The 25,912-nt window shown below is 47.9% G+C and overlaps 1 protein-coding gene across 11 annotated transcripts in view; it reads left to right on the forward strand.

Moving 5' to 3' along the window:
- LOC147603881 (uncharacterized) overlaps positions 1–25,912 on the forward strand; it is a 92,904-nt gene that overhangs the window by 38,615 nt on the left and 28,377 nt on the right. For all 11 annotated transcript variants that reach the window (XM_086796270.1, XM_086796275.1, XM_086796272.1 and 8 more), the window contains 3 exons: positions 24,263–24,533; positions 24,627–24,710; positions 25,723–25,854. In XM_086796270.1, the coding sequence (XP_086652396.1) occupies positions 24,263–24,533; positions 24,627–24,710; positions 25,723–25,854 (487 nt within the window). The remainder of the gene's footprint in view (positions 1–24,262; positions 24,534–24,626; positions 24,711–25,722; positions 25,855–25,912) is intronic.

Below are 25,912 nucleotides of genomic sequence, written 5' to 3' on the forward strand. Positions count from 1 at the left end.
GTACATTGACGCACATGAAGGCATCCAGAGTCTTTGCGATGCTTCCCCCTGGTCACATATACATCCAATACATGAAAGCCCCTTGATTTACAGGCACATTGAGTGCTTGACAGGCATCAACACATTGCCCAAGGCATCAAATGCGAGTGCCTGCATGCAAATCAACCAAATCGGCACAAAAGCCCCTTGATTTGCACTGCAATTTGTTGCAATTTTGCCCGAATGTGCGATTTCTCACATCATACAGCATGTATGACTGCTTAATTGCACAATTACATCAAAAGCCCCAAATTTCGACATCCAATTTCCTGCAAATTGATCCTGATTGTGACCAATGTCACCCAATTTTGCCAATTTTGCTCAGAAATTGAGCAATTCGGCACTTGTATCTGCTCAATTGATGATTGTACTTGCTCAATTGCAAATCCCCAAAAAAAATTGAAGCAGAGTACCTTGTAATTTTTGATTTTTTGTTGCAGGAAAGGGGGGGGGTTTGCTGAATTTGGTGCTGCTGCAGAAATCGTGATGCTGTTGCAGAAGGGGGGTGAGGAAGCTGCTGTAGCTGCAGTTCATGTACGGATGGCTGGCCACCCTGCAGCCGTCTAGCTCTTACTCCCTGATGGAGTACTCTTTTTAGGGCGAAATGTTCGTTGATTCCTGCCCAGCCCAAAGAAGCTCATCGTGCGTAAGGCGGCCGTCACAGCGTGATGAGTCTGCACACACCGTATCGGGAAGAAGGATAGCAAGCGCAGCCTTTTCTTCCTTCGCTTCGAGAGAACGCCAGATGCAAGTGTTCTTCTTCGCTCGCCTGCCTACCAGCTGCCGCCGACTCAAAGTAGCGTAACCAGTTACGTGTCCGCCGCCTTCGCCTGTTGTATTGACGCCCAGCCGACGACCAAAGCCTTCGCCGCCTCCACCTAGTAGCGCTACACGCGTTGTGTGCCTTTGCCTGTGTTCGCTCCACGCTCAGTTGCCGCCGCCTTCGCTGCGTATCTTACGCCTTGTGGCCAGGTGCCTCGGTTCCCCTTTCGCACTACGGGTTCTCACGTAGGCGTGTTCGCCTGTTAACGTTCCTGCCTACACTCTTCGCCTTGTGGACCAGCGAAGCGACCAAAGCTTGTGTGTTCGCCTGCGGGTACTTGCTCATGCCCAGCTACGGCACTCTCTGAGTGACCTTTGAAACTCTATGAATCAAAGCGCTGCTGCTGCAGGTCGGGTGTCCTTCTACATGCAGAGCATGCTGGGATATCGTCTACAGCGATGGAAGCATGCTGTTCTTCACAGGTGCAATACTTCATAGGGCGGCGATGGCAACAATCGGCAAAGAAGAGGCGGGGGGAATGACCATAGCTCTGATACCAGTTGAATGGGAGAGAGAATTAGGGTTAGATGTTCATGTGGGAGACATACACAGAGAAACAAGGGAGAGAGAGAGAGAGTTGTGGGGATAAGTCAACTCATGGGAATGAGTGTGTGACTCCCCTATCACACATGTATATTGCACTAGTACACATAGTGCACTTAGTACATTAAAAGTACTAAGTGTACTATGTACTATAACTTATGGGCTTGTACACAATATAAGGGTGGGCATAATGCCTTTACCCCAACACTCCAAGCCATACAGTCTTTTACTTTCAATTTATTTCTCTCTTTGATCTAAAATCATATCCACTTTCTTCCCAACTAACAAGACAATATACTCGTAAGATTTTTTTTCATATACTGTTATTCTTTTGTTTCTGAGAGTCGACCAATCGGTTTTGACCCCGCTTGGGTAGAGGTTTTGTCGAGTTTGTGGTCCAGGCAGCCGGCATTCTATGTTGTATTGCCAAATCAAATATGTCTTAGATCCCAAGTGTCACATCCATCTGACCATTTCAGTCACTAGACCTTGCAAGTCTCTTCCCTTAAATTGTGATCCCCAAAGCTTGAGCTACACTATGAGGGGAGATAGTTTTTTCACAACTGAAAGATAATCGGTAGTTCCAATCAATTGCAAGTTGATTTTATTTAGTACTATTCATATACTGATCAAAAATCTTCCTAAGCTCATTTTTATAGCCCTCTCTCTTCATAATTGTAGAGTGGTGTCAAATCTCCATAGATCTCCTCGTAGAACGCTCCTAGTACGAGACTCGAATCTTGCAAACAAACAAACAACAAGGGGGTGCAGGCCTGACTCACCTCCCAACCATGAGAGCCGTGGGCAAGCCCACAGTCTTGGCTGTCCCCACCAAGCCACGAGTTGAGCTAACAAGGTTGACGTACCGACCGATCTCCTCCTCGCAACGTCCCATACTGCCACGAAGCTACCCTCGCGGGCCTCGAGATTGCTGCCGGCCTCGGTTGCGTAAAGCAGGTTGTAATATGCGGAAGCTCTGGGTAGTCTTCTTTCAGTCCTAAACACTCTTGGAAAACCTTCTGATGCAAAAACGCACCATCTGATGCAAAAACGCAGGTAGAGAGAGAGTAGAGAGAGAGAGAGAGAGAGAAGTGCTGGAAATTCAGTGTATACTATGGTACAAAAAGGTACATATCTTGCAGCCCTTGGCTGCCTTCCTGAAAAGGTGGTAAAACACCCAAAATTCTGCCCTAGACTAGGACTCCTAATGACTCAAACCCCTAGTGGGCTGAATGAATAAAACCTTGAGCATGTGGACCTATTTATATGGGTCTTTGGGCACTTTATGCTGGCCGACTGCTGGTCGGCCAGTTCCATGTCCATACAAGCCCTTTTAGCCCTGCCCGACTGCTGCAGGTCCTTGTCCTTGATGCGCATGCTGCCCACCCTCTGCTGACGTAAGCCGACATCTCTTCTAGCAGCCAGCATCCACTGTCCTGCAGCCGACAGCCATCTGATCCATGCTTTGCTCCAAGTCCACTTCATGTCCATCTTCTACTGGTTCATGGTCTTTATCTGTTTTGCCTCTTCTGGATCTAGCCCTGAGAATGTCCATGGCATCTATGATGCACATGACATCCCCCTCTGCTAAACTTGATGACGGGAATCCAACCTGCTCTTGGATGACTGTCATCATCCCAATCCTGTCCTGAAGTCCCTCTGTCATCCATTCATCCCTGGCAAATCCTTTTCTCTGAAAATCCGATCTGTTCTTCAAACCACTCTGTCTCTGATGAAGATCTATGCTTCTGTTTTCCCTCTAGTCCACAATCCGTTCCTGCCCTGACTCTGAACACTGTCTTGGTCTTCATTCCTGGAACTGAGTCTGGCACTCTCACATCACCCTTGGAGGATCAACCTCCCGTGGGACCGTTACCTGAGAACCTATCTGGCTCACGGAACTGCCATCCCCATCTGGCATTGTGGAACACCACCAACAAACCTCCTGGGAGTTCTTCCTGATCTATGTTCTTGCCTTGGGCTTTGAATCCGTGTACTTTCCTGCACCTCGGACGTGTACACCATCATTTGGGACTGAATCAGTGTTTAGCTTTGCTGAGCCTGATGCTCTGATACCAATGTAATATGCGGAAGCTCTGGGTAGTCTTCTTTCAGCCCTAAACACTCTTGGAAAACCTTCTGATGCAAAAACGCAGGTAGAGAGAGAGTAGCGAGAGAGAGAGAGAGAAGTGCTGGAAATTCAGTGTATACTATGGTACAAAAAGGTACATATCTTGCAGCCCTTGGCTGCCTTCCTGAAAAGGTGGTAAAACACCCAAAATTCTGCCCTAGACTAGGACTCCTAATGACTCAAACCCCTAGTGGGCTGAATGAATAAAACCTTGAGCATGTGGACCTATTTATATGTGTCTTTGGACACTTTATGCTGGCCGGCTGCTGGTCGGCCAGTTCCATGTCCATACAAGCCCTTTTAGCCCTGCCGGACTGCTGCTGGTCCTTGTCCTTGATGCGCATGCTGCCCACCCTCTGCTGACGTAAGCCGACATCTCTTGTGGCAGCCAGCATCCACTGTCCTGCAGCAGCCGATAGCCATCTGATCCATGCTTTGCTCCAAGTCCACTTCATGTCCATCTTCTACTGGTTCATGGTCTTTATCTGTTTTGCCTCTTTTGGATCTAGCCCTGAGAATGTCCATGGCATCTATGATGCACATGACACAGGTGTACGTCTGCACTAGATCCAGGCTCCAAGACCATAGAGCTCTCACAAATCACGTGAGACTCTCTATCTAACTAATGACTAACCTTGGCCACCCTTTTATAGGCTCTTGGCCGGTCATCGGGCGTCCACACTCGGGTGTCCGCCCGTCCATACTCGGGTGTCCGCCCGTTAGTCTATCCCTAACTCAGCTCGCCAATCAACTTGCTTAGCTCCAAGCTTTCCCAAACCTCGAAGCTAGTCTTGTGTGCGTGTAGCACACGGTAGATACACACTGTGCTCATAATTTCGGAGATCGACCTGATCTGAGGAACTCAAATTCAAAGTTGTTTCCAACTTCTCAAAAACAAGTTTCCAAAAATCACTCGTAAACTTAGAGTCCCTATCACTGACTATGTCCTGCGGTAACCCGTACAGTCTAAACAATTGCTCGATAAACTGCCGTGCTAATTACGTAGCTGTAATAGTCTTCCGGGTCGGTAAAAATCTAGCCATTTTTGTCAAGCGATCTACCACAACCCAAATAGAATCGTGGCCTTGATGTGTTCTTGGCAATCCGGTAATAAAATCCATGGAAATACTTTCCCATTTATTACCTGGGATTTGCAAAGGATGCAATAACCTAGCCTGTCTAAAATGTTCAGCTTTATTTGCCTGACAAATTTGACACTTGAGAACATAATCTTCTACATACCCTTTCATCTTTGGCCAATAAAAAGTGTGTTTCACTAACGATAGTGTACTATGTACCCCAGGGTGTCTAGCAGAAGGGGCGTCATGACACTCCTTAAGAATCTTGGACCTAATGTCCGGGATCTGTGGTACACAAATTTTGTCATTACGGAATAGTAAACCATTCCGAATCATCCACTGGCCTCCTGCAGCCTGAATGGTAGACTGCGCAGTCATTGAGTCTTGGTCAATCAATGAGCTCCTGTCCTGGATCTTCTGCCAAAATGGACCAAAATAACTATCAGTCCTGCAAAGTCCTCTCAATGACTGAAATAAGTCAGTAGAAATCTCGGTCAACGACAAAGTATTCACCTCTCTAATTCGACTAAGCGCATCTGCAACACTATTCATGGACCCTTTCCGATAATGGATCTCAAAATCAAAATCTTGCATTAACTCAGCCCAACGAGCTTTCCTTCCTCATAAATCATCCGCATCACACACATACTTGATTGACTGATGATCAGTCAATACCACAAACTTGGAGCCATATAAATAATGTCTCCAAACCTTGATCGTGAAAGCTCCAGAAAGCTCGCTGAAGCTCCCGCCTTCACCCCTGCGCTCGCGCTGCTCGCCCATCGCCTTCCCTCCCTCGCGTCCCTTTCCTTCCTCCCCCCGCCTGCCCATCGCTTCTGTGCCCCCCCCCCTTCTTCTCGCCATTGCGCCCCCCCCCCCCTTCTTCTTGCGTACTCGCCCTCTTGCGCCCCCCCTTCCTCGCTGCTGCGCCTCCCCCCTCCTTGCCATCTCGCCCCCCCCTCCTAGCCTCTTCGCCTCGTCGCCCTCCCCCCCCCTCTTCGCCTGTTCGCCCCCCCACCCTTTTTCGCCTGTTCGCCCCCCCCCCCCCCCCCCCTCTTCGCCTGTTCACGCCCGCCTCTCTTCAGCAGCGCCCCGCCCCCCCCCCTCCCTTTCGTGTTGCTGCCGCCCCCCCCCCCCCCCCCCCCCGGGCTTCTCCTTCGATTTTTCGCCCCCTCCCTCCTCTTTCGTGCTGTTTTTCACCCCCAGGGGGTTTTGTTTTTTCCTTTTCATCCGGTCTTCTGCCTCTTTGTGTGCAGCCCGTTCTTGCAGGATTTCCGCTTTCGCCTCGCCTTCGCCTCGCCTTCGCCTGAGCTTCAGACTCTGATGGAGACTCCTCCCGCCTCGCCTCAGAGGGACTCATTCGCAGCCCCCTCGCCCGCCCCCGAGGACATCCCCATCAGGCTTTCTCTTTCGCCGGAAGAGGAAGCGAGCCTCACCGCAGAGGTGGAACGCCTCCAGGCTCATTCCACCATCTGCCGTATAGTCGGCACTCGCCCCAGCAGAGGGGAGATCAGGGATCTTCTTCAGGCTCGCCTTCTTGCAGATGTGGGCAAGATCCTGGATGTACAGCTCCTGGGTCGGGGACATTATCAGATCGAGTTCGAGGCCGCCCAGAGCGTTGCCAAGGTCCTTGCCATGAGTCCCCTGGACATCAGGGGTGCTCGGGCTTTCTTCAGACCTTGGCAGCATGGATTTGACCCAGCAGCGGCGGAGCAGGGAGAGCACCTCTTCCATGTTACAGTTTGTTTCCCTGGACTCCGCGGGAGTATCTTCCGCTCCTCTCCAGGCTCGGAGCATTGGTGGGCTCGGTACTAGAGACTGGCCCCTCAACAGCTTCAGTGGTGGCCAGAGCAGCTGGGCTACCTTCGGTCAGAGTGTTGGTGTCTGACATCTCCTCCCTTCCTAAGGTCATTCAGCTACTTGGGGGGATGGATAGATCAGAGAGTGGAGTTCTCGGGGCTCCCGAATCAGTGCTTCATTTGCAGGCAGGTCGGTCATCTGGCCAAGGCCTGCCCTCGCAGGAGACCCCGACCCTCACCACGGCAGCAGGCTACTGATGGCTCGCCCATAGATTCGGCTCGGCAGGCTGCCTCCGGGACACCTGCTCAGGCCATAGAGACTTCGGAGTGGCAGCCTGGACAGGGGCGCCGTCGAGGGAGACAGCCACAGCAGCACGCCCAGAGACCGCTGCAGCAGCAGCAGCAGCAGCAGCCACAGTCTCAGCCTCACTGGGTTCCCGTAAGGTGCTCTTTTTTCCCCTCGAGGAGGAGACCCCCGCGGCGAGGACTGAGGACCGAGAGATGCCAGCACCCCCTCCTTCACCCCCCCCACCCCCACCCCCGCCCCCCCCCCCACCGCCTCGCCTCCACCATCGCCTCCTCCCGTCTCCGCTCCGGTTTCGGCAGCGGCTCCCTCTCCATCCCCCTCGCCTCCCCCTCCTCCCCCTCCGCCCGCCTCTCCCTCCCGGGAGGCCCTGGCGGTTCCCTGGCGTTCACCTGCAGTCCGGAGAGCGCTGAGCACTGATCTCGCTCGAGCATCACAGAGGAGACCGATGCCGATTAGGGCTTCACGGATTTCATCTATCCGCAGTCGGCTGAGTCGCCTTGGCATTAGACAGCGCTCGGAGGCTTTCGATTATACTTTCACACGGCTTTTTGGAGCAGAGGGCCCCCATGAGCCAGCACCCATCCGAGTTCATGTAGTGATACCTCCGGCCCGCGGAGAGGAGGCACTAGACTCAGCGGTGGCCTTCTGTTTCCCTCTATGTGGCCCTTGCGACCGGGAGTGGACTCTAGAGCTCGCTCTCAGCACTTTGAAGACTCAGGCAGTTGAGTTTTCTCATCACATGAGCGATCTGGAGGTGACAGACGTGATAGGCCGACTTTGGGAGTTGGCTCATTTTTTCTTGGATCCCGGGGGTGTGGATACCTCAGGGATTCGGCATTTGGTCGTGCGCATAGTGGCCGACTTAGCACGCGACCCTGGATATGTGTGTATACACGAGGTTTCTCTGTCAGAGCAGGAGGCAGTCGCCATGGGCCACAGCCACTGGCGCCTGATCCGGGATTCTTGCAGTACACCGGGTGGGCAGATTCGCAGCCGCTCGGATGGGGACTACTCTCCATCCAAGCCGCTTGCGAAGGCCCGCCACACGGCTGAGACAGCATCCACCTCAGCAGGACATCCATGAGGATCATCTCATGGAATGTACAGGGCCTTGGCGGAGCACACTTTATACGCTATCGTGGTTGCTTGAGGCAGGAGCTTCAGAGATGCCTGGTTGGTGGCAGCATTGATATTTTGATGATGCAGGAGCACCACTTGGGTGAGAGCAGGATCCGGAGATATGGTTCGGTGATGCCTGGTAGATGGGACACTTTTTGGTCTGCAGGGTTTGGTCCTTTGGGTGGACAGGGAGGAGTATGCATGGTCATTGCAGATGTATGGCGGCAGGCCATTGTGGATCGAGGGATCATTGTGCCTGGTAGAGCACAGTATATCATTCTGAGGATGCATGATGAGCTATTGGGCATGCTCAACGTCTATGCGTCCAATCATGCTAGTGCCAGAGCAGAGTTCTGGACCCAGGTTACGGATGCATTGCCAGAGGCCGCACATTGGTGTGTCGGGGGAGACTTCAACATGCTTGAGGACCTGGCAGATAGGGTGGGAGGCAGTCATGTTACAGTGCACGGCACAGAGCTTGCAGCTTGGGATCGGTTATGCATGTCACTGAGGATCACTGATGCATGGCAGCATGGGGCTTTCTCTCGGTCTCAGGACAGTCTTAGTTTCTCTCGGTCGGATCGCCGGCAGGGAGGGACTAATTTATCACGGATTGATTGCTTTTATGTGGGCGACTGGTTAGGGGAGCGAGGGGGCTCCGTCGGCATTCTCGCTGGCACCTCATTTTCAGATCATGCGCCAGTTATATTGACATTGGAGGAGGGGACACGGGAGCCCAGCTTGCAGTTGAGGATCCCAGAGAGGATACTTACAGATCCCAGTCTCGCTGAGGACATTGAGAGGATCTGGCATGATAGTCAGTGCTCTGACCAGGATGCAGCGGGCCAGTGTGCTCAGGGACTCACCGATCTTAGCTCTTTTCTTCACGCTGCAGCTTTGACACGGCTGGGAGAGATTCGCGAGCGGGAGCATCGGCAGCCTTGCTTCGCTACAGCGCCTTCAGGAGCAGCAGCCTGCATGTGAGTGGGTGGCGTCCCAGCTGCGCCAGGCACGCCAGGAGGTTAGAGAGGTAGAGGAGCAGAGACACGAGTTTTACTATCGTCGTCAGGCCTCTCAGTGGACGCAGCTTGGTGATAGAGTGACTGGAGAGTTTTTTGAGATCACTGGTTCCCGTCATGCGCGAGCAGGAGTCCGCCAGCTTGGTAGACCGGATGGATCGGTAGCTACTGAGCTTGGGGAGATTAGAGCCATTGCCACTGCATTTTATAGAGACCTGCTTTCAGCAGAGCCAGCCACTGAGGATCGAGATGTATGCAGACAGACTGTGTGGGCCCATGTGTAGAGGAGGGTCACAGACCGGATGCGTACAGTTCTAGGTGCGCCTCTGTGAGAGATTGAGCTTGCCGAGGCCTTGAGGGTCCTGCCGCGACATAGTTGCCCAGGGGAGGACGGACTGACGCCGGCCTTTTTTATGCGCTATTGGGACCTTTTGGGGCCAGGCCTCCGCAGGGGCTTTTAGCATGTTTTGGACACTGGGGTGATGCCGCAGAGCTTTTCAGAGGGCTTGATCTATCTTATCCCCAAGGGGGAGGGAGTATCAGATGATATTCGGCATTGGAGGCCTATTACGATCCTCAATACTGTCTACAAGGTCTTAGCAAAGGCCTTGAGTTTGAGGATCTAGCCCTTCCTGGGGGAGTTGATTCATGCTACTCAGACAGGATTTGTCAAGGAGCGCAGTATCCTTGACAACATCTTTACTTTCTGGGAGGCGACGGCCCGAGCTAGATTTCTTGGCGAGGACTTGGTCGTGATGTTTCTCGATTTTCAGAAGGCATATGATAGAGTTGATTGGGGTTTCTTAGAGGGCACTATGCTTCGCCTGGGCTTTGAGCCAGGATGGATCAGAGGGGTGGCGGCTCTGTATTCCACAGCTCGCAGCCAGGTGCTGATTGCAGGAGGACGGGGGCCGAGTTTTGAGTTGACCAGATCAGTCCGTCAGGGGTGTCCCCTCGCTCCTTTTCTTTTTCTCTTCTTTGCGGAGGCTACGAGCATGTATTTGACGGCAGAGGAGGTTGGTTTGAGAGGACTGAGCTCCCAGTCCGAGGGGAGGACCTGCTTGATGCTGAGTTTGCAGATGACATGGGCTTATTTTTGCATGGCCAAGAGGCCAATCTTCTTCGGGCAGAGGAGTCGCTCCAGGTTTTTAGTGCAGCTTCGGGAGCATTGATCAATTGGCGCAAGACAGTGGCCTTTTGGATCAGTAGTGCTCCCACTCCGGCATGGAGCCCGGACCCCGGTTTTAGATGGATTCCTCCAGGCACAGCAGTGCGGTATTTGGGATGTCAGATTGGCCTAGATTTGTCACCTGAGCAGCAGATTGCCCCGCTTCTTCTGAGCATTCGGAAGAAGCTTTTGTATTGGAGTACAGCTCGACTATCCTTGGCCGGAAGGGTGGTGGTGGCAAATCAGGTGCTGTTAGCGATCATGTGGTACATTACGTCTTGCTGGATTTTCTCGAGCTCTTGCATCAGCCAGGTACAGAGGCTGATCAGGAACTTTCTGTGGTTTGGGCGGGACGGTCAGCCAGCTCGGACAAAGGTTGCATGGGCAGTTATTACACTTCCGTTGGCTCAAGGAGGTTTGGGCATTATAGATCCAGTCGATCAGAGTAGAGCCTTATTGGGGAAGCTTATTGTTCGGGGGTTGCTTCCAGGCGCTGAGCCTTGGAAAGAGCTCCTCTTGCAGCGACTGCAGGCTCGGGCGCCCCCAGCAGGGGGTACTTGGGCACCAGAGATTCGCTGGATCTTCATAGAGATGAGGAGGACAGGCCTCAGTAGAGGATGGGAGGACAGATTTGCTTTGAGTATCTTGAGAGCTTGGGAGCTGCTGAGACCTGGGCTCTCTCAGCGACCTCCTTCTTGTGTTGAGGAGCGGGCCAGACAGCCGCTCATCTGGAACCCAGCGGTTCGCACGGAGCAGGGTCATGCTGGGTTCTCGGCCTCGTCTAGCCTGGGGACCTCTAGCGGCAGGCCCAGCTCGTAGTTTTGGAGACTGGCAGACCTTCTGCAGTCTCCCAGAGGAGATCCAGATGGAGAGGCTGAGTCACTTCAGAGGGGGATTGATTATGAGGGAGGATATTCAGGAGGCACTCACAGAGGAGTGGTTCACGCCTCTTGAGCCAGTGGCCCCACGGTGGATGGGAGCCTTTACACAGTTGGAGATCCTGATTGCAGTCAGAGCTTGCACTGAGGATGGCGGTTGCCTCTACTATGAGATTCAGGATGAGGGCAGACTCCAGAGAGTGGAGATGGAGTCGCCTTTGGTTGCAGAGTGCACCTTTCAGAGGATTCGGGTAGTGGCCGCCGCTTCTCGGAAGTGGCATATTGACCCCGACCCTGCAGATGTGCTCCCGGATTGGCGCATATGGGCATATGCAGCGCGCCCTTTGGCCCGGCTACAGTGGGACCCCGGGGAGTACGAGTGGCATGATCCTTATGCATCCCTTGAGGCCACAGAGATTACCTTTTTCCAGTATACAGTTCGGCTAGGGCGGTATATTTTGACGGCTAGGAGGACGGTCTCTCCAGCGGCAACGGGGCATTGGCGGCTGCAGGGACTCTCACAGGAGTTCCTGGAGGATTTTTGGGCTCGGCTCTGGGCTAGTCGACAGGCCCGCAGGATCTCGACTTTTTAGTGGCTGGTCGCCCATAGGGGCTCAGCAGTTGGCACTTGGCTTGTTTACAGCGGTCTTTCGGCGGCCTGTGTCCGATGCGGCCACCCTATGGAGACACAGAGACATTGCCTTTGGGATTGCCCTCAGGCGCAGCAGACTTGGCTGCGGATGCTGCGTATTTTGGCTCCCCTCTCTCCAGAGGGTATGTTTACGTGGGGTGCCGCTGCTTGGTCGACCTCGTCAGGGCCTGCGATGGGCTATGAGATGGAGCAGGGCAGTCAGGCCATCAGATTTATTAGGGGCCAGCCTCGCCTGGTTCCGGCACCGGATTTCTCGTCCGCCAGCTGGACACAGGAGAGGGATTTACGATGGGAGCTCCTCAGCAGCCTCACCATCTGGTTCACCTGGAGGGCCCGGTGCTTCACGGCCTTTGAGGGGAGATTGGAGCCACCAGCAGAGACTGTACGGGGGATTTGGCAGGAGTTGATCCACACCCTGCGAGGACAGTACGACCGCATCCGGGGAGACTCGGATGAGGCGATCTTGCGGCGCCAGACTTTTCACACCACTTGGCGTTGTGGCCCCTTCTACACCTTACACACGGGATCCCCCCGTTGGCACTACAGGCCACCTGTTTGGCTCTCCCCCCCCCTATTGTATGATTTAGCCTCTCAGTCCATTGTGCTGATGCTTGTATTTTGCAGCACCTAGGGAGAGTCTCCCGGGCTGCCATGCTGTATTCCCTGCTCTTTTTCTCTTATGAGCAGGAGATATTTTTTGTAGCCCTACGGGCGTTTTTATACAACTAATGAAAGGATCTTTTCTCGGGAAAAAAAAAATGTCTCCAAACCTTGAGAGCATGAATCACAGCATAAAGCTCCTTCTCAATGGTTGGCCAACGAGATTGAGTGTCGTCTAGCTTTTTACTTTCAAAAGCAACCGGTCTACCATCTTGAAATAGAGCAGCCCCGATGGCATAGTCACTGGCCGACTAGGATCGGGTAATGCTAAGATAAGTGCTTCCTTGACTTTATCTTTCAAAAGTCTGAAGGCTATATCCAAATCGTTATTCCAAGTGATAGGCTGATTTGACTTACGTCCACGACCTTTCAATAAGTGGGTCATCGGTAGTGTGAGCTGAGAGTACTCACGCACAGATTTCCGAAGAAAAACAACAAAACCGAGAAAAGAACGAAGTTGTTTCACTGTTCGCGGTATAGGCCAGTCCAGAACCTTCTGAACTCGGTCATAGTCAATGCTCAATCCAACTCTAGTGATCTTGTGTCCCAAGTAAATGATGTCTGTCATAAAAAACTCACATTTACTTAACTTAGCATATAGCCGATTATGTCTTAAAATAGATAAGACAATCGTGAGGTGTCTAACATGATCCTCAAGAGTACGACTATATATCAAAATATCATCCAGGAACACCACCACAAATTTTTCCAAATGTTCATGAAAAAGATCGTTCATCATTTGCTGGAAAGTGGCTGGAGCATTGGTTAACCCAAAAGGTAATACGAGAAACTTGTAATGGCCATACTTAGTCCGAAAGGCGCTTCTTTCGACATGCCTTTCATGAATACGTATCTGGTGATAGCCAGTACGTAAATCTATCTTCGTGAAATATTTCACTCTTGCTAACCGGTCAATCAGGTCATCTGATCTAGGGAGAGGATAACGGTTCTTAATTGTTAGCTTGTTCAATCTCTTGTAATCTATACACATTCTCCAGGTGTTGTCCTTCTTTCTCCTAAGCAACATAGGTGCACCCCAAGGTGATTTACTTGGACGGATCTGGCCCATCCTCAAATAATCTTCGAGTTGTTTAGCCAACTCATCTTCCTCAGCTTGGCTCATCCTGTAAGGTGGAATATTGACAGGATGGGCAAAAAGGATCAAGTCAATACGATGATCTACTGCCCTTTCAGGTGGTAAAACAGACGGCAGTTCCTTAGGAAATACATCTTGAAACGAATCAAGTATCGTCTGTAATTCTTTGCTTTCAAACACACTTAATTCATTTACATCCATGGAAGGGATGAGAAAGGAAGAAAGTGGACACAATGGAAAGCGGTATACAAAGAAGAATCCATTATATTTCCAAAATCAACTAACTGTATTTACAAGAGGTCTTTGAGAGGGATGAATACAATCACCTAAGATACTATACTGGATGTCCCTATGCTGAAAAGAAAAAATATGACTAGACCAATCTATCTGGACTTGAAGAGTCTTAAACCACTCAATCCCTAATAACAAGTCTACATTTTCTAGGTGCATAACATAGCATTCCAGAGTATCTTTGTAGTCCTGAATCTGGATTGGAAGCATCTCCACCTTTCAATCCCATACTTGCCTTCCCACAGGTAGGCATACCTCATAGATATGATCGCTGGGTGTCGTATCAAGACTCAATTTCTGCACAAGTTTGTGGTTAACAAAGTTGTGTGAGCTGCCAGGGTCTAGAAGAATGTGAATTTTATGGCCATTCACTTCTCCATAAACTCGGAGAAGATCATGCAAGCCAAATACTTTAGAGTTGAATAGACAATCAGAACATGCACTAGGGCGAGAAAGTACAGTAATCGACGTACCTATCAAAGACAACTGGTTAGCTGCCTTTGGCTTGGGTCCTGCGTTGGTCTTTGCACCCTTTTGCTTTGGGCACTCGTTACACATGTGTCCTTTTTCTTCGCAAATAAAACAACGTCCTTCCTTCTTGAGCTTTAAAGCCCTAAGGAGTCGTTTCTTCTTCGCTGGAGTCGAACTTGAATTCTTCGAAGGTTGGTCCGAAGACTTTCCTTCAGTCGTGTTAGCCATAGGTGCAGAGAACTTTCGTTTATGCTTGTTCCCCTGCTCGGTAACGGGTTTCGACTTGGAAGAGACCATTGTATCATCATAGATACAAGCTGAATGAATGGCCTCGTCCAATGTTTTGCATTTGTTATTTTTAATTTGTAAATGGTATGAGTCTGGTAAACCAGCTACGAAGAACCCCAAAAGAGTAGTGGGATCCATCTTTGTAGCTTTCATCTGCAAGTCCCTAAACTTCTGGAGGTAGACCTCATAAGTGAGGTGCTGTGAGGTCATGGTCAAAGCTGTAAACCGGGCAACAACATCATAATCATCCTGCCACAAGGCGGCGTAGGCCTGGGCGTCTGCGTAGGCCTGGGCTGGGAGCCTGCCGGCCTGGCCTAGGCGCCTGCCTACGTAGGCTTGGCCAACTGCCTACGTAGGCCTGGCCAACTTTATGCGTGCGCCTACAAGCAGTACAACAGTACCCGGCCAGCAGTACATGACCAGCAGTACCCGACCTTGCATGGCCAGCAATCGCTTCTCTCGCTCTCTCTCTTTCTCTTTCGTGCAGCTAAAAGCAAACGTGCTTTTTTTCTGTTTTCTTTCACTTGAAACTGTTTACACAGTTCAAAAACATCTTTCCTCTTCTTTGCAAAGCAAACAACCCTTTCTAGACCACAATCGCTATCATCACGGGTTCCTAAGATGAAAAAACAACATACTGAATCTGAAAAACAGCAGTATGCACAGGAAAACAGCAAGCTTTTTGAACACATCTTTCTTCGACCTCATCTTCTCTACCTACTGACTTGCTCGTTCACGAGGCACGCTCTGATACCACTGTCAAATCCCCATAGATCTCCTCGTAGAATGCTCCTGGTACGAGACTCGAATCCTGCAAACAAACAAACAACAAGGGGGTGTAGGCCTGACTCGCCTCCCAACCATGACAACTGTGGGCAAGCCCACAGTCTTGGCTGTTCCCACCGAGCCACGAGCTGAGCTAACTCGGTTGACGTACCGACCAATCTCCTCCTCGCGACGTCCCATACCGCCACGAAGCTACCCTTGTGGGCCTCGAGATTGCTGCCGGCCTCGGCTGCGTAAAGCAGGTGCACATCTGCACTAGATCCAGGCTCCAAGACCATAGAGCTCTCACAAATCACGCGAGACTCTCTATCTAACTAATGACTAACCTTGGCCACCCTTTTATAGGCTCTTGGCCGGTCATCGGGTGTCCACACTTGGGTGCCCGCCCGTCCATACTCGGGTGCCGCCCGCTAGTCTATCCCTAACTCAGCTCGCCAATCAGCCTGCCTAGCTCCAAGCTTCCCCAAACCTCGAAGCTAGTCTTGTGTGCGTGTAGCACACAGTAGATACACAACTGTGCACATGACAAGTGGTAGTATGGGTGCAGTCACACTTATGTGCAAGATGCTTGTAGGTAATTATTGTTAATTATTGTTGGTGTGATCCTCGATTGCATGTAGATGCAGGTGTTTTCAAAGGTTGTATGAAATGTGGACTCAACTAATGAAAAGACCACCCTTTTCACAATTTGTGGGCCAATCGATGTGGCTGGCTACAGCTCGGAGAGGCTGAGTTCAATCCCCTTCCCCACCCCTTTTGGAACTTAAACCCTCCCGCCGTCTCTAACCTACCATAACACAACCGAATGCTTTTAAATTTTAGATAAGCTTATAGAGACCCTAGTTCTGCATGTGTAAATTACAAACAATACCTTGCCACAAGTTTTCTTCAAGCTCCTCCTGCTGTTGAGCTTAAGCTTTCACGTTGTTTAATTCCATAGAATGCCAAAGCTCTTTCAAACCATCCCCTTTCAACGTGTAGTGCAAGCCACTTGAAACAGAGTAGGTGACATTGTCAAACCAGAGAGATTTACATTTAATATGTGCAGGGCTATGCTGACAGCATGAGCTGTTCACTGTCTCCAAGCTTTTCAAAGAGCCTTAAGCCTCTAAAGGATCAGGACTTGGGTTCTACTACCAACAGGACGAGCAGAAATAGGATGAGCAAATGATGAAAGAGCAAAAGAACGATGTGCAAGACAAGAGCTCTAAGCACGGTTGTCTAATCTTGCTGTTTTTTAATCCCCCTATATTGTGTAAGCTTTCATGAGTTATGGGTCACAATTTTTTAAATAAATTTGTTGAGCCAAGATGTTTCTATGGTGCGTTGATTCAAACATAGTGTATTTTAACCAAATTTGGACCTATGTTGACATTGTCATGTCAAAAACCAGCATTTTTTTTGCACGTACCAACCTAAAACAGACATTGTATACCCCCTTTATTGCATGAAGCGTTTCAGAAAAACCAAACATGTAAAATAATTTTGAAATGTGTTTCAGAAACGCCTGGCAACTATGGCCACATGGCTGTCTTGAGAAGCTTGTGCTTTGAGTGAGGTGTGTCAAAAAAATTGACGTGGCGTTGATGACGTGGCAGATAGCAACGAAGGGCAACCTTATAGGCTTGGAATGATGCGACCAGATCTTGGAAAGAAAAAGATTAAAAGCTTTTCAAATACTGAAAAGAGAAGAGCTTTTATTATTAAAAAGATGCTTTTTGGGCTATAAGTGAGTTTTAAAGCACTTTTCCCAAGTGCTTGCGGGTAAGAACTATAAATTCAGCTATTCTCTCATTGTTGAGACATGTAAAAAGTTGAGAGCTCTCTAGCTCTAAGAACTTGTACTCAAGACTCCTCCAAGGGGTTTTATCTAAAATATAACTTGGAGGAAAGGGGGGGGGGGTCGGCCCAAGACTATTGGGACCCCTAGTGTGGTGTCTTCTCTCTCTACTCTCTCTCTCTCTCTCTCTCGTTTATTTTCAGATTTTCTCAAGGTTTTATGAGTAAATATGTTGTTTTCTAGATAAGCTAGGTACCCATGCCATAACCCTTATGAAGGCCTGTTTCAGTGGTATCAGAGCCAAGGTTATATGTCTCTTCTACAAGGGATAACTATCATTACACACGGTGCTTTTTGCTTTTTCTTCAAGCAACAGGAAGCACTCACCACCAAGAAGAGGACCAAGTAGCTAAAAGTGGAAAGCAAACCCAAGAAGACTCGAGAATCCACATGGTCAAAGAAACTATGACCCATTTGGAGACTATTCTCCAAGATCCTGACTTGATGAGAATCTTTGAGCAACTATCTAAGAAGATCGAGCAAATGAAGAAATGGGATTAGCAACCAACAAAGGAGGATGTGGCTGAAAATCAAAAGTCTTTATCAAAGAGATCTCCCTCAAAGAAGAAATCACCATGTTCTCCACCTTCTCGTGGAAGGAAGAGGAGCCATTCCAAATCAGCCCACTCTCATCGTTGGGAAAAGCTGACATAGTCGAAAAAGGTGCAAGAGCCTAAATTCTTCATCAAGCCTCTCATCTTTTTCATCATCATCATCATCATCTTCTTCTTCCCCTTCTAGGTCACCCCCTCCATGGCATGGAAAGAAAGGGAAGAGGGGTAAGCGCAAATCTGAGGATTTAAAAGGAGGAAGGATAGTGCCGTTTACACTATATGATGGAGCTTATGGTTACACAAACAAAGCCCTCACTTTTATCAACCAATTTGATATTGCTTTTGGTTTCAAAAACTATTCGGAGTCATCCAAGATTCGCACAGCTGGTTTACATCTTACGGAGGCAGCCAATGCATGGTGGAGTGCACTCATGGGTGAAGGAAATATCTCCCAAGAAATAGAAAGACTTCAAGAGCATTTTTATGATCAATTTTTATCTAAGAAGTTTGAAGATGATGTGCACCTTGCATGGGAAAGATTGCGGATGGAAAGAGTGAGACAGTTGATTACTATAACAAGAAATATTGGGTTGCATATCTCAAGATTACTCCTTTTAAGGAGATTTTTGAGAAGTCAAAGTTTAGAAAGTATCGTGCTGGTTTGTATGATTGTGAATGTATGTCCGAATGATACCATCCAAGATTTGATGCATTCAACTTCAATTGTTGCGAGGGTCTATATGGTAGACGAACCAAAGAAAAAGATAAGTACTGGAGATCAAGAGTTTTCGGCACCTGAGAAGCGTGAGAACTCCAGGAATAGGTTTCGGCCTCTGAAGTGGAGGGGTGTTCCAAACTTTTACAAAGGAAAGTACAACTTGATCAATGAGCAAATAGAGGTCTACCGCCTAGTTGCATCGACTACAGAGCATTGAATAAGAAAACTGTTAAAAATAGGTATCCTATTTATCGTGTTGATGATTTGCCAGATAAGCTTCGTGATACATGTGTGCTTAGTAAGATTGATTTAAAATCTAGATATTATTAAGTTTGTATGCATACTTCTGAATATGTGTGCATGTGTTAATGTCTTCTGGCATATAAGGAGTGCATATTGATCTTGATGGGAAGTGAATCTTGTTGGGAAACTCCTGCTAGAGGGCGACCCTAAAGGTGTAAGGGGTGGGAATATCTACCAGAAAGATCAAACTCAAGGTCACTTTATGTGAAGGCTGAAAACCATGAGGACAAGATACTCCCCAAAGCCAAGCACAAGAGAAGAGGAGGACATTCCACATGAAGAACCATGTCTCAAGAGCCACAGAGAGAAGAGCTAGACCAACAATGAGAAAAGGCAAAGAAAAGAAAGAAAAAGCAAGAAAAAACAAACAAAATCTGAAAATAAACAAAAGAGAGAGAGTAGATAGAGAAGACTAATAGGTCTAGCTTTGTCTTAGCTTTTCCTTGCTTTTCTCTGCTTTTTCTTGATGTGCATCTAGCTTTTCTCTCTCTAACTCTTGAGACAGTTCTTCATGCGGAATGTCCTCCTCTTCTCTTGTGCTTTGCTTCGGGAGCATCTTGCTCTCACGGTTTTCACCCTTCACATAAAGTGACCTTGGGTTTGACACCTCTGGTAGATACTCACCCCCCTTGCACCTCTAGGGTCACCCTCAACCAAGAGTTTTGCACCATGATTCTCTTCCTGTCAAGATCAACACACACCTTATATATGTCAAAAGACACAAACACATACACACATGCTCGTCCTTGGGTTTAACTGGGCATCCTCGACCCTTGGCACACAGATATGCTCACAAGCATAAAACAAATGAACAAATGAATTCCTTGGTTTTGACACCAATTTCTTGGTTTTTAAACCAATTCCTCCTGTAGTCCCACTACCCATGTCAATGTCTGACTATGGTAGACTAACATTATTGATATACATGTAGTCGATTTCGATATCTTCACTGATAAGCAATGTCTCCATGAGATGACTAGTCTCATGACTCTTGCACAAAATATTTAGCGTTATTCAATCTCTGAGTTGCTCCTTTTGGATACAACTTGGACAACAACCCTCGAGTTCTAGAATACTCAATTCCCTACAATGGAATATAAACCTTGAGCATTCTCCTTTATTCTTGGTTCGTAGTCGATTTCGATATCTTCACTGATAAGCAATGTCTCCATGAGATGACTAGTCTCATGACTCTTGCACAAAATATTTAGCGTTATTCAATCTCTGAGTTGCTCCTTTTGGATACAACTTGGACAACAACCCTCGAGTTCTAGAATACTCAATTCCCTACAATGGAATATAAACCTTGAGCATTCTCCTTTATTCTTGGTTCCTTGGATATACCTAGATCATAAATGAATCCAAGAACATACCCAAATTCATCTTTCAAGAATGTGCAATTTATATCCTCATGGTAGTCATCCACAAGACAATAAACCATCAACTCCATCATGCATAGTATGGACTGGATACTACGACATCCCCACCACTAATGTCATCAGTGCCCAATAGTGTGGGTATAGAACTTCGATGTCAATATACAAAGGCCACTGACATCCCCTCGGCTTTTAATCAGTTGTCCTCAACTGAAAAGCTTCTTGATATGCCTATTAAAGGCATGTCTGACACTCACTCCATCTGAACACTACTTTCTTCTGGGCTAGATCATGCAATGGAGAGGCAATGGTGGTAAAGTTTCTAATGGGCCTCCTGTAATAGGAATATAACCCCAAGAAACTGTGCATCTGTCATGGCCCTGTGAAAATGGAACAGTACAAGTGTGGGCATGGTGGTAGCAGAGTCAGAATATTTTATGATTCACATGGGGGGTGCCCGGACAGAGTTTAAGATGTGTGGACATCCCTAGGTGTGAAGGGGGGAACTAGAAACATTAAACTTTAATGTTTATTAAAGTTTGCCCCTAGGCCTTAGTGGCCCTAGGAACTTATTAAAGTTTGGGGCCCTAGGGATTATTTTGGGGAGGAGTGTTTCTCTCTCCTCTCTCTCTCTCTTCCCTTTTTGGGAGTCGTGGAGCAAAAGTGGAGGAGCCTTCATGCGCATGTTCTCTAGCGTGGAAAAGCACAAGAAAACTGAGGCGGCTGCTGTATCTGTGCTGTAGCTGCTGTTTTCTGCAATCTGTGAGCTGAAACAGGCCGTACAGAAGCTGTACAACCCTGTACGACTGTAGGTTCTGCTGAGAACAGAGAAGCGCAGGGCTGTGGGACTGATACAGGCGCCTGCAACTGCTGAATACAGTGCTGTACGACTGCAAGTACAGCCCTGTACTTTCTGCAGGTACACTGTACGGCCAGTTCTAGGGCAAGTACAGGTGCTGGACAGTACTGTAGCAGACGGCGCAGGCAACCAGTAGCCAAATCCAGCAGGCGGCTACTTCTGATTCTCTGCAGATAGATAGTACCGTCAAGTACAGGCAAGTACAATCAAGTACAATCAAGTACAGTGCTGTTTTTCAGATCTGTACTTTCAAGGACAGCATAAGAGTGAACATCAGGAGGAGGATACAGGCAAGTACAAGCACACGTGTGAAGCAGGGTTGTGGATACAAGTGCCTGCAAGTACAGATTGGTGCTATTGCTTCCTCCAGTGCTGTTTCACGAGCTGAACTTGGTAAGCCTTGTTTCTGTTCATCTATCTCTCTTTCTACTGCTTGATGTCTGTTGCAGATATGAGTTATCTGACCCCTTGTGAAAGGAGGGGTATGGCAGATTGACAAGGGTTGAGACAGAGTTTGGACAGCACATGTATGTTTGAGCTGAGATGATGTATCATGCACTTGAGTTATGCCAGATGTATGCCCATGGCTGGCCTGCTTAGTGATCTTGGCTGATCAGAGGGAGGCACAGTGTGTTATTTGGAGACACAGATCTGTGTGCATCTTTGTGTTGTACTCAGCCATTCATTTTATTATAATTGAATAAAGAAATACCGCAAGGGGCGCCAAGCTTTGGGGCCAACAGGTGTCGCTGTGTTTTCAGATTTGGGCACTCTAGCCCCAATCTGCTTTGTTTTCACATCTAGACTACAAGTGGACGGGTGATTGCTAATCTACCGCACTCTGGTTTTCTATCAGGGGCCGGTTTCAAGGTTCCGTTGCCGGGACCAATCATCAACTTTCTGAAGGAGGTGAGCTCGTGGTTGCTTTGAAGAAAGCCATCGTTGAAAATTCAGCAATCATGTCTGATACAGAGGAAGAGTACTTCTATCATGAAGAAGAAGAGCAAGAGACTTCTCCTGAAAGAGATCTATCTGAGGATATTTTTGCAGGAGAACAGGCGGCAGATGTTGAGCCTTATGAGGATGTAACACAGCCAGAAGATGTGCATGGTAAAGAGGATGATGATGCTCGGTTCAAAGATCGCTTGGCTAGTGTTATGGATACTTTTATGCAGCTCACTCAGAGCGAGAGATTTGCTGAATTTTTGAGATCTCGCACAGAGCCCCGCACAGAGCCCCAGAAAAAGAAGAAGAAGGTTCATTCGAAGAATCTTCCACAGGGTCATAGTGGTGCCATCCCACAGGAACCATCTTTTGGCCAGTTTCCGAATATGCAGCATGCTTATGGTGCAAACTCTCAGAGTTCCTTCTATGGACAGCCACCTATTCCGCAGCAGAACATGCATCCAGGTTATTTTGGTGGTGGCTCGGTGTTTCAATCCATGACTGGGGGTTACTCTCAGGGAGGCATGGGTATGTATGGGCCTTTTGGAGCCAATTTTCAGCCTGGCATGCAGGGGAATATGTATGGTGGTATGCAGTCCGGTATGGCTGGAAATATGTTTGCAGGCATGCAACCTGGGATGCAAGGCAATATGTTTGGTGGCATGCAGCCAGGTATGCATAATGGAATGTATGGAAACATGGCTGGAATGTATGGTATGCCTGGCATGGGAATGGGAAATGTTGACCCAATGATGGGTATGAATGTTGGGGGCAGCAATCTTACGAAACCACTTCCATATGATAATCTAACGCCTATGGAAAAGGCGAAGGATTACAAGGAAGGGGGAGCTGCAGTGAAGTTTGACACTTTCAATGGGGCCAAGGATAAATTGAAGGCACTTACCTTTTTACAGCAGTTTGATGCTGCTTTTTCTGGTGGGAATTACACAGAGTCCTCTAAGGTGAGGAAAGCTGCCACTTTTCTCAAAGGCAATGCTTTGCAGTGGTGGTCTACTCTTCTTTTGCAGGGCATAGCACCCACCACATGGGTCCAATTCAAATAGGTTTTCTCTTCCGTATGGCTCACATCTACATTTGAGGTGGATGTTATGACCGCATGGCACAAATTGGATGCTTCAAAGTGTGATAGTTTGGAGGATTATAACAAGAAGTTTTGGGAAGCTCTACTCCCAGTGACTTCTTATCGTGCCGTGCCATTATCTGAGCAGGTAGAGAAGTATTGTTGTGGGCTGCCCAAAGAGGTACGAGATTATTGTATAAAGACAAGAGTAACGAACATGTCACAGATGATTGAAAATGCTAAGACAACTAATGCGTTACTCACGGGTGGTTCATCTGGATTTAAAGGCAGTAAGAAATTGAGCAAGAAAGCTGAAAAATTTGGGCATGCTTCTCGTGATACTAAAGGGTCTTCAGAGACAAAGTATAAGAAGTTGCCAATGCCCAAGAGGACTTCTGAGGAAAGACAGGCTTTGAGAGATGCTCAAAAGTGTTTTTACTGTACTGAAGAGGGGCATATGTCATTCAATTGTCCCAAAAGAACGTCCAAAAAGGACCCTGACAATAAAGGAGAGCCCAAGCCAAAGAAGCCAAAGCCTTCTGCAGGCTTAGTTCCTGATCTTGTGGGGGAGCAGCTAGGTGGTGAAGGTGTCCCTGATCCTTGGCACACATACACAAATATGCTCACAAGTATAAATCAAATGAACAAATGAATGTACAAAGTTGGACTACAGTAGGAATTAGTGCTGGTGTCAAAACCATTTGACTATGGGAGACTAATAGTATTCATATCCATGTACTTAGTTCCGATTTCCTTCACTGATAAATAGTGCCTTCATGAGATGGTTAGTCCCATGACTCTTGTATAAAAGATTTAGTGTTGTTCAACCTTAGAGTTGCTCCTTTTGGATTCAACTTGGACAACAACCCTTGAGTTGTAGAATACTCAATTCCCTGCAGCGGAATATAAACCTTGAGCATTCTCCTTTGTTCATGGTTCCTTGGATGGCAAAATACAAAGGCTGGTGACAAACTTATTCTTCATTCTATGGCCATATTACTTCCTTTTATTCCTTGTATTGATCTCAATGTATGATCTATCTAGCATAACTCTACATGTTCACATGCATATATAGGAGGTGATATTGGAACTTGCTGTACATTTTCAGGTTAGAGCTCAGTATATTTTGTTATTCTCATCATTCACATCCACTTTCTTAACGGTGCAGTTTAGTCTTATCAAGACATATCATCTTATCAGGCTATGCAAAGGTACAGACATGGTGTGGGCTAAATATATATTCCCCCATGTTATGGTTCTGGACCCTGGTGCCTGTTTTCCTTGAACTTGAAATTCTTTTTGCCACCCCATTTGATTTAAGGCATATGCAACAGAACCTTCGAATGTTTAATTGTATTTTTCCTAATCAATTTCAATTTTGTGGAAAGTATGCATTGTCTTCTCTTTGAAATAGTCACGTCAATGTTGTTTTCTCAGACAAGATGCTCATGAGGGGGAGCTGAATCGTCAAAGGCAAAGTCTGCTTGAATGGGAGAGAAAACTGCAAGAAGGCCAGGAAAGATTACTAGAAGGGCAGAAGCTCCTTAATCAGAGAGAGGAGTCTACGAATCAAAAGGATGGTGGCTTGAAAAAGATGGAGATGGATCTGCTAGCAACTAAAAAACACATCGAGACAGAACGTTTGTCGTTGCAACAGTCAGAAACAGACTTCAATGCAAAGCTGTCTGGTTTGGCAGTCAGGGAAGAGGTAACCAAATGTTTCCATTCATGAGGTCTCTCAAGGCAATGTTTCCATTCACAAGCTTTATACAATGTGACTTGCTTTTGCTGAATGGATCAGGTTGCTATTAAGAAGGAGATTGCAATTGTCAAGAAGGAGCAAGAGCTGTTACTCCTTCAAGAAAGGGTCGCCAGCAGAAAGCGTGTAAGTTTATTTCCTTAAACTTTAAGCATCAAAGCATTCCCCACTTCTCCCCCTCCCCCCCCCCCCCCCCCCCCCCCCCCCCCCCGCCCCCCGCCCCCTTATCATGATGCATGTATCAATGCTGTGTACAATACAGTGGGCCAGATCCTTCTCAAGTACTGAGATTACCAATTCAGGGTTACATAAGTGCATATTAAGGTCGACAACTGATCTCTTAGTGGCTTAGGGAAACTAAAACAACACAGTTCCAGCTTGCTGACTATAAATAGACTGAACAAAGTACCATGCATACTGGCAACCATTATTGATCATTGTTTATTGAACTTAAGCCACATTTTGAACATGTGATCTTCGAGGTTGTCAGCGTGGTTTTGTAAAACAGACCCACCCATCCCCCCAAACCACAATTCCTCCAGGGCGGTTCCTCAATAGCTTTCTCAGCATCCTTGGACTGGATTATTAAACTAATGTTATTAAAGTTTGTGTTTCAGTCTTGCATATTTTTTGCATGCCTGGAGAACTAACTGGGTCAAGTTTGGACGGTTGCATTTTGTGAAAATCCATGGTGTGCTGGGCTGCCATTCTTGCCACGAAACAGAAAGATTTGTTGCGTGAGGTCCAAAGTTAAAGACTCTCAAGCCAAGCTAACTGTTTACGAACCCTGAATCCCTGACTGTATGTTTCTTCAAATATTGTGCTCTGCAATTGAGGGTCACCTGTGCCTATAGAGCCATTGTATCTCTTGTATTCCTGCTGCCATTTTCTATGTATCATAGCAGCAAAAGCATTATATTTTGTGGGTTACATTGTTGAAAACTGTGGAATATCGACATGATCAATTTATATTCGTAAGAGAGAAAAACATAGATTTCGTTTTATGCTGTATTTTGTGGATAAAGAGGAGAGAAATGGTACTTACACATAGATTTCATTTATGCTATATTTTATGGATAAAGAAGAGATCTTTTGGTCCACTTGACTATTGACAGTCGCCGTGCTCCGATGGGGACAGGTACTTGAACAACATGAACAGCATGTCAAGGAAACTGAGGCGTTTGTTTCGAAAGAGAGAGATCGTGTTGAGGCTTTTGAGAGAGCATTGAAATTGAAGGAGGAAGCATTGCCAGAGCAAGAAAGGGACTTGGTATGATTGTATTGCTCTATGCCTGGATGCAATGTAGACCATCCTTGGCATACTGACC

The sequence above is a fragment of the Cibotium barometz genome, chromosome 63, assembly GCF_041138505.1.
Source record: "Cibotium barometz isolate CiBa-2024 chromosome 63, ASM4113850v1, whole genome shotgun sequence".
NCBI lineage: Eukaryota > Viridiplantae > Streptophyta > Polypodiopsida > Cyatheales > Cibotiaceae > Cibotium > Cibotium barometz.